Source organism: Morone saxatilis, unplaced genomic scaffold (assembly GCF_004916995.1).
Source record: "Morone saxatilis isolate NCDOM2014 unplaced genomic scaffold, NCSU_SB_2.0 Contig3, whole genome shotgun sequence".
NCBI classification, from domain to species: domain Eukaryota; kingdom Metazoa; phylum Chordata; class Actinopteri; family Moronidae; genus Morone; species Morone saxatilis.
The window spans coordinates 7,328,992-7,338,832 of NW_023339873.1; the positions used below are offsets into that span (position 1 = coordinate 7,328,992).

General features: G+C 37.5%; 1 protein-coding gene across 1 annotated transcript; it reads right to left on the reverse strand.

Annotated features, from left to right (window-relative positions):
- Positions 1–1,395: 1,395 nt before the first annotated feature.
- On the reverse strand, positions 1,396–8,100 carry eif5a2 (eukaryotic translation initiation factor 5A2; the record flags this gene model as incomplete). The annotated part of the gene is given in 4 exon segments (XM_035674290.1): positions 1,396–5,333; positions 6,752–6,883; positions 7,685–7,789; positions 7,933–8,100. Coding segments are annotated over 4 exon segments (465 nt in total), but the record flags the coding sequence as incomplete, so codon positions are not given.
- Positions 8,101–9,841: the final 1,741 nt, after the last annotated feature.

Genomic DNA, 9,841 nt, shown 5'->3' on the forward strand with positions numbered 1-9,841 from the left:
GGACTGCAGGGTGATTCTATGTGCCTTGTTCACTCGGAGGGTGTGGGAAAGCAAAAGAGACCTGCATGGTGCTATGGTTTCCTCCAAAACGTATTGCCTATACAGGCAGTGGCTTTGTTTGATAAGGGGCACTGTAATCATCGACCCAGTCCTTTCTAAACGGACGACATGTGTCCATTATCATTCATCATTGTTAAATACCACAAAAATGGCATTTGATTTCCAGGTGCTAATGAAAAAGTGAAAGTGAAATAATTGAAATATTTCCTATCTATTGTGCACAGCTGCACGTAAGTATATTTACCTTTGCAATAGTAGTTGACCATTGAATTTGAACCAATTTAACTGTCTTATTGAAAGTATATAAAAGCCGATATCGTAAAAAAATATTTAAAACATTTGAAAATTTCTATATCCAAGATTTTAATACATGATAAAAATACTAGACAGACAGATAAATGGTGCAAGAAAAAAACTTAAGAGAAATCTCAGCAATCAAATGTGGTGCTTTACTGCCACCTACTGAGCCTTCAACATCAATGCATCTTGTTAAATTTTTAAATACTTCATTCTTTCAGTATTTGGTATCAATCTAGAACGTCCACTGCATTACCATTGCTTCAGTGCTATGTCTGTGTACTCCCCAGACTGATAAATCAAGTCGCATACATAGATTGTTATTAAGATTATGATATAACTTATATCTTTATTAACAGAGCACTACAACATAAAATTATATATATACAAGTATGTATTATCAGCAAATTTAGGTAACAAGTACTCACTCTGCAAAATGTTCCCTGTCAATGTTTTTGTTTTAATCTTACTGATGCATTAATGTATGTTTCACTTTACTGCTGTAGGTGCTAAAAGCTGTGGTAATTTGAATACTGTTGGGTAGATTAATCTACAGCAGTGCATACAATTCTATAAGCAGTGTTGGGCAGTAAGGCATTATTAGTAATAAAATGACTTCCCCCAGTAACTAATTAATGTCAGTACTTATTGATTACTGTTGGCAGGGAATAAGTAATATTACTTTTGAAAAGAGTAAGATATTTGAGTAACTAGCCCAACACTGTAATCGTATGTGAGAAAGTAAACTTTTTAATCTAAGTATAAAGTTGCATAAAATGGAAATAGTCAAGTACATCAAAGTTAAGTATAATAATTGAACTTAGTTACACCTAAACACAGGCAATACTGACTATTCGTTCATATTTTTTCATATTGTCTGTTGTTTTGTGTCCATCTGTTGGCAGCTAAGTTCAAGGTGAAACCCAAGTAACCCTCACTAATTTGTTCAGCTCACAGTTCATTTCTTTTTTGGGGTTTTTCTGAGTTTCATTAAGGCATTTGTCATTTCAGACAAAATAAAAACAGCTGACAAATGTCTTACAGCTGGTAACATCTGAATGAACTTTATTTTGCCTAATAAAAACAAACAATGTTGTGATTTTTAAGACAGCAGCCATACATTAGTAAGAATACAGAAGAGAGGAGCCCATGTATCTTTATGTTGTTCCTCAAGGTCAGATTTCCCTTGATTGTTAAGATCAGACATTAAAGGGAGAAAGAGACCTGTGCCAAGCTGGGGAAATACCTTAAACCGCATTCCCCAGCATACAACAGGAACATACAGCACACAAGACTGAGTAATTCACCCATTCCCTGTTTGAACATAAAACACTGTACCTGTGGTCTAAACATACAAATAAACTGTTTCTTGCAAGAAAAATGAAGTAGAGTAAGTAGAATACTGAGAGAAAGAGAAAATGTGAAGCTAGATTTCTTTGATGAGAGGCACCAAAGAGAAATAGGAAATGTAACATTCTTCAACATCAGAATAATATAGACTTGTGAGACAGATGAATGAACATTAAAAACAATTATGATCTCATTTATTATCCTCACTGCTGACACCTTTAAAGTAATACATCTCCTAACACTCTCTTTGGAGCCCTGAGAAAGTCTGCCCTCATGACACAGACCTCAGTCATTTTGCAGATGTATCCCCAACAGTTTCTGATGCTAGATCAGCATGAAGAACCAACAAGGACAGGACCCCCTTATAGTGTAAACATTTTCTCAAACAGAATCAGAGGTCAGTCCCATAATCCCTCTCTCAAAAGGTTGAGGATCTTTGACAAGATGCGTGGTAGTAATTAGAACTTCATATCAGAAGCCAGAGCAGCTTAATAATTGGAGGGAACTGAGGGGAAGTAAGGAGTCAATTTTCATGCGTCTGACATTGGTTGTGGACACATGCAACAGGACACAAATATGGCTTAAGAAAGACTAGTCTTCGGTTAGGGCTGTGGAGACTGAAGGAGAAACCTCATATCATAACTATTCAAACTGCACAACTGATCGAATACTGGCATTTGGATGCTTTTGGAAAGCTTTTAAGGAAAACCATATACTTGAAACAAAGTCTGGCTTTCACCATGGACATTTTTGCAGTCAAAATAAAGGACAGAGCACAATTGCACTGTGTGTTCTGGCTCACTGGTAAAACTAGTTTAACTTGTACAGCTTTGTTGATTAGCCCAAAAGCATGGATTCCTGCAATTTGCATACAACAGGTTAAGTTTACACACAGTCTTTGGGATCATCACTCCAAAGAATGATAAATTGAGGCTGAAGGGCAGCATGCTGAAGTTGTTACAGGATTTATGTGCTTATGGCAAGCAGGGACTTGTCTTGCATGTGCCCCTATTTTACACAGAATGTCACTTATCCCACAATGTTTCTACTATACCACTGCCTTCTGCACCTTTATATGCAAATCAAATGCTTTTGCTTCCTGCTTAAAAGAAATGAATACTCAATGTGACATGTAGTAGTACAGTCATGTGGCTTTCACCTTTGGCCCTTGTTGTGCTGTTTTGTACCATATGTGAACATCTAAATGGCTAGGGGGAAGAAGCCAGAGATGGAAGCCACTGTTGCAAAATACCAGAGCTCCTAACGTCACCACAAACTGAACAAGAACGGAATGATAAAAAGTAAAAAAAAAAAAAAAAAAAGTGGCGAACTTAATACACAATACTACATTCAGTGGATTACTTTGGTGTTTCGACGAAAGTAAAAAATACTTTAGGTGGACTGAAATCAGAACAGAAACAGACCAACTGCAGCTGTACAAAAGACAACTTGAAGCTGGACAGAATACCTTCCTATGTCCATATTACAATCAGCATGTTTACATGCATTTAAGTAACCTGATTATTGTCAACATTTGGCAGTAATCTGATGTCATAAACAACATATAAACCCTTTCCTTCCCCTGGTGTAAGTGATTGAGGGATTTCTGCTATTTCTTGACCATGCATACGCTTAACTGAGTATGCAACAGGGTTTTTACAAGAGCACAGGTTCATGACCAAAACTTGAAATTAGAAAAGTATTGCTATGACAACACTGCAGAAGGTGAAATGATCACAACTCACAGTAGTGCATCCTTGTAGCCAAAATCCAAAGTCAAAGTCAGACTTAAAAAAAAAAAAATAAAAAAAAAAGTAATCTCCACAGTTAAACAGCAGGTTTTTTGTAACATTAACACATGCACTCTTGAAAAAAGATGGCTACTTCACTAGTCTGTCCTCCTCACTGCATGATCAGTCCAACTGCTCGGATCAGAAAAAAAACAAACAAGGAATACAAAAAAAAATAGAAAAAAATAAAATAAAACAACAAAAAAAAAAAAAACCTCAGGCTGCAGTGCTTGAAATATATTGAAAATACACGTCAATAGTTTCAGTTTCAATTTTATGGTAGGAGGTAGGGGAGGAAACTGAATATCTGCATTTACATGCAGACTCTACAGCAACCACATTAATGTAATACATGTAAACGCATTCTAATTTCCTGCAATTACCAGATGTCTCCCAATAACAGTTTTTTGTGTGGATGTAAACATAGCAAATAACCATTCAGCATAATTTCATAAAAACCCCTGTGAGCCACAATCCAGAGTTCAAAGTCGCAAAACACTTAAAAATCCCATTTAATTGCAAACAAACCTACCACCCCGCAAATTTACCTTCTATAACTAGTTTGCCACCCTCAACACAAAATATAGCTCATCTGTAACACTCATCTATTCGGTTCTTGAGCACCAATGTCTATCATGACAAGACTTTGACAACCCACAGCAAACCTACCACCTACATTTGGCTACATCTGATAAGACTTTAAATGGGTTTAATTTCCACTATTGCATGCCAATAAGTCATTATCTTTAGCATTGTGACGATGCAACATATATTTTTGAACAAAGTTGTATTGCTGAAATTAAGCTTTAAGATACAATTGTTTTAAGACTATAATGTTAAAAGGTTTTCAGTGTTTTGTTCTTTCAAAGTCATTTTCTATACATTTGTCAGCTCATAAAGGCCTCAAGTGAAAAGAAAGTTTTATAGCATAGGAGAGAAAATGGCCCCACCCAACTACCCTTTGTCCAGGCCTGTTCTGCTTCAGAATGGCTGAGACAGCAGTTTCCCGCTACACAAGGCCGATCTTATTGACACCTGGCTAGATGCAGTAGAAATCCTGCCATGATAGTTGGAATGCAGATTAAATAAAATGTTGCTGTTTACATAAACTCATAGCTGCTAAGGCATGTGTATACAAGTCAACTGTCAATTATAAGTGCGTGTAAATGCATATGTTTTAATTGTCAAAAGCAGAAAGGCATATTCTGGCGACCAATGAAGTGTTTAAGTTCTCTGAACAGTGTATCAAGTAGAGAGCATACTTGGTGTTCAGTCAGCCAGTGGAGATTAAATCATTTAGGGGAAATTTTAAGTTGAAGGCAAGGTGCAGCATCTCAATGGTAAACAAGCCTTTCACATCCAAATCAAAAGCTTCATATTTTCATCAAGAGATAAAAGCAATAACAAACAATAGAAGAGGAAGGGGACAGGAATGATTCTACAAAACAAGTAATACAAGATAAAAGCACATTCACCTATACTCTAAAAAGAATGTTATGACTTGCTGGAATATTGTTATTAGGAATTCTTGGAATAATATCAGTACCCATTGCAAAGTTAAGCTGTGAAGGGTGAAGAACTTCATTGATTGAAGAGAATGCCAGTCTGCCCTGAGCCCAAGGTACAGTTGAAGAAGCTGACCCAGTTCAGTTTCCGGATTTCAGCTGACCAGCAGAGAAACTGGTGGAAATGTGTGGTGAAGGCCAGTAGCTTTGGTGAGGCTTCAAAGCCATAATGGAGAAGAGTGTGAGGTCTCCATAGTTGTCTCAAACATATTTAAGAAGAAGACTTGATGCCAGTTACTTGCTCTTCATTTAATGCTTTCGTCACAGAGACCTGAAAAGGGAAGACGGAAAACATATTTTTTTAAATTGAGGACCATTTGTCTCAAGTCACATTTTTCTGCAGAGTAATGGTCCCTTTAATCAGCCTGAATTTCAACAGCCAACTTGTTGAGTTGACTTGCAAAATTTACTAGCAAAGACAATCTGTCTTTAGATTTAATAAATTCAGTAATGCAAATAAATAAACTGAGCAGGTGCAGGTACTTAAGTTCTTTCCTTCTAGTTATACCAGGGTGTACCAATCCATTGATTAGGAGCAATGTATCGATTTAAGGAAAATAAAGCAATCTATATTGTAATCTTTAAAATAGGACACATCGGTGCCACCTCCCGATATTGAATGCTAACGTTTGTTATCCGTCACCATGTCCGTATACGTCTTTTTATGAAAGCTGTAACAACGCTTCCGACAGTTTCGAACTTAATTTGTATACAGACAACTAGGTTACTGCAGGGAGTTTATTTTCTTCCTCCCCCTAATCCTCAGCTGTATTTCCAACATTAGATCAAGTGGATAGGGTGTTGCTGCTGGCTCAAAGAGTGTCTGTGACTAAAAGGGAGCATTTCTGACAGTAAATACAATTTTATGCCAATGATATCGCTGTATTATAGCGATATTTTACCTCATAGTTTGACGTTTCTAAAGCACATTAAGAGTTACAGGTATAAATTACAACTTCTAGTGGTGCTGCGCTGCTGCAGGGACTAAGTGGAAGTTAATCCCAGCGACAATACTCTTAATCTCACAGCAGGGAGATACTGCGAGCCAGAAGAAAAAAATAAAATAAAAAATCATAACTTTAGAATTTGTCTTGTGTAAAAGGGAGGGAGAGTGTGAGGGAAGACTGTTTCACATTGACAGCTCCGTTTTAACTCCTCCCTTCCTCCCTTCTGCCATTCAGACCTATTAGTGACTGCTTATATTTGCCACTGTCAAGACGGCTGTCAGACTCGGCTATCCCAGTCATGTAGCAGGAATAGGATATTGTCACATATCGATCCCACCCCTGAATCAAGAATACCAACCAAAGAATCGATATTGTACTGTGATGAAACTGGCAATTTAAAAACCCTAACTTGTACCTCGAAACTAGAAGATAAGTGGTAAATCAAGCAAACGGTGGTATAGTCCTACATTAGTCCACCTCAGTTCAAAGCACAAAATTATGAATATAGAAACTCTCAGAGCAACCCATAGAATAGGAGGTGCAGGAAGTCAACTGATTATTGTCAGGTGCAGCTCAGACACTTAACACACCGTTTAAGTAAATATTCTGGAAATTTACTCTGACTACATGGAAAAGCAACATATGAAAAGACAATTAATCTAATTAACCATTTTTCCAGTTGCTCAAGTTCAGCCACTATAAGTGAACCCGTTTGTTCGCCATTGGGCCACAGAAAACTCACCATAAAATTATCTCCATTTTTGTACTTGGTCTCAATTTCTTTTCCCATGTCACCATCTGGCACCTTAAGGTCCTCTCTGGTTCCTCCATTGTCATCCATCAGGGACAAGTAACCATCTGTGAGGCCAATTACCTAAAGAATAAGCAATGTACAAAATGAAAGCCAGGCTAATAGGCAAAAACAGAACTGACAGCTGTAACAGAGACCAAAGGCATTACTGCATGTTACTGAGCGGCGTTATCAGCCCATTTACAAAAAAAGGACCATCATTATTCTAATGTGCTTTATGTGTCAATTTTCAGGATGACTGAATAAAACACTGAAATGTTTAATATTTAGTTTGGGTAAAATTAATTATAATACTGTTAGGTTACTCATTAGATTACTTGAAAAAAAATCTAATCCAGTTGAACAGGACTATGGTGGGGTGGCAGACATAAACTAAGGAAAAATGTTATTTACTAGAATTGTTTTCCAAATAAAAATATAGACAATACAGCACAAAGTTTGTTGAATAAAACTAAACAGAAAAATAAACCTAGTCTGCGTTTTCTGCTGGCCCAAAAGAGGCTTCCAATTAGGGAAGAACAGCCTGTGTTGGCCATGCCAAAACCTGTTCAACCAGTTCAAAACCTGTATAACCTTTCATAACTTCTGAAGAGACAGCTCAGCTCCGACACGTGTGGCACACCCCTTTAGTAATTGAAAAAGCATTCATTTTTTCACATTGCCTCATTAAGATTAGGCTATAGTAAATCCAAATTATGCAAAATTGGTGCACTGGTGGTCTAAACAAATAGCAAAACACCCTATACAGGCCAGGGGAAACAAGTGGCTTCCAGTACAAACTTTACACACACACACACACTGCAAATGCTGCATACCCCTTGGTGCCCCTAGGTTACAACAAGATATCCAACAAGGTCTTCTCACCTCATATTCTTTCCTTGTTACATTTGGGACATCCATGTTATGAGTAGACGGGCAGATATCTTCATACTTCTTCTGGGTAAAGATGTCAAGTCCAGTAAGGTGAACCTGGGAAAGATCACAACTGATTAGATCTGGCCTCGGGCCAAGTAAGCAATGTGAGTTACTTGTAAAACTGGAAAATGTCAGGCTAAATTACAAACGTGCACTAAGCTTTGCATTCCAGAGGATGCACAAGCAGGTTTTTTTACCTTCGCATGTCCGTGCTTGCCAGTCTTGGAGGTAGTCATTTCGACGATCTTGCAGGGACGTCCTTTCAGCAAGACATGCCCGTTCTTCCTCAATGCAGAGCACTGCATTGGGAATGTTGTGGAGGCCCCAGAGTCCCCAGTTTGGAAATCGAGATCAGCCATGATGGGCTACGGCTGTTTTATGTCACCCAAATGAGCAAAAGAAAACAAGAACATAAGTGACAGACAGTAGCACAACTTATAAAAAAGGATGGCATTAAGAGGCACTATTGCAAATATTTAAAAAAAAAAAAAAAATTAAAAAGGAATAATTAGGTTATTGTTGTGTGGTAGCTGGTGAGCACAGATTTTAAACACTTGATTTAAAACATACAACTATGACTACAAACTAACAGCTGTCAGAAACACCCTGTATCCTAGAGATGCTGCGCCTGCGTCGTCATGTTTAATATTTATTCCTAAAAGGAAGTGGACAGTAGCTGGGCCGTAAGTGCTTACAAATCAATAACCTGAAAGCAGAGAGGGAAATGTCAACTAGAACTGCTGTGCTGCACATTTCCCGACGTCAAAAAAAAAAAAAAATAAATAAGTGTGCTCCCAAGCCAACCCTGATACACTTGCAAAGTTCTAGCAAAACGTGCTTTAATGTCAACATTATTCTCCATACTTGTGTTGAAGCACTTCTGCAGGGTGCTGCAACAACATCTGGCTGGCTAACTACATGAAAAGCTAACAGCCGACGTTAATTGCTACTGTGTCGAATTTACTTGTACGCCATGTTGCGGCAAGCTCACATTTTCTTTTACAGAAAAATACCGGGTTGACTAGTTAAACACATTAGCTAACGGCAGCTTCTTACTTAAGTGCCTTGAAAAGGAAAAAGTAATCTAAAAAAAAACAATCAAAAAACGGCTCAAGTTAGCGTTAGAGTGGCTAGGCAGCTTTGGTTATGAGAGCTAGCACAACAGCAATAACTAGCTATGTTACGTGGCAGCTGGGCCAGATGAGCATCTTGCACACGGTAAGTCAGCTTAAAAACAGCGAGCTAGCTTTTGTTTTTGGGTTCCCACCTCTTCGTGCGGTCTGTCATTGTTAGCCAAGTTAGCTTGCCACGACCCACACCCACTGACACTGACAAATACTGCTGCTAACGGGAGCTAAAGTAGTATGCTAACTTCTTTCACTCGCTGGCCAAACATCGCCTCACTACTTTACAAGTTCCGGATTAACTACCGAGTCGACAAATGGCTTCCCAGTGTTACGCGTTCACTACACGGTAAACAACCGCTGACTTATCGTTACAGCGTTTGTAAAAAAAAAAATAAAAAATATATTTACTTAAAAGCCCCACAACGTTTTTGCTTACCTTGTGTGTGTTGCTTAAACCAAAATAAATAGCAGCTGTACTCACTATAACCTGCACAACTAATAACAGCAGGAGAGAAATGAAACTTATAATACAAAAAATGGCTGATGTCAAACAGAGTGAGTTAAATTTGTAGCTAAAGATGTAGGGGAAAGTAATTAATATGCATGTATAATACATATTTTTGAGGTACTTTTTTTGCTAGTTTTAATACTTTTTTATTTTATTCAGCTAAGTCACTTTACAATACAAAATTTTACCATACAAATAACAATCATATACTAATGATGCATAATATTAGATCAGTGAGGAGAGGAGAGGCGAGAAATTGTGTTATTGCCAAGTATGGTTTATATCACACCTATCTAAGGAATGTTCTCCTGGTCAATTTGGTGCCATGAAATTGCAAGATACAAATATACAATATAAAATACATTTCAATCACACAGGAAAAATAAAGTACTTTCAAATATAAATAAATATAAGATAAGAAAAGATAAGAAAAGAAAACTGTCAGAGACAGAGTGCATTAATGATTATTTG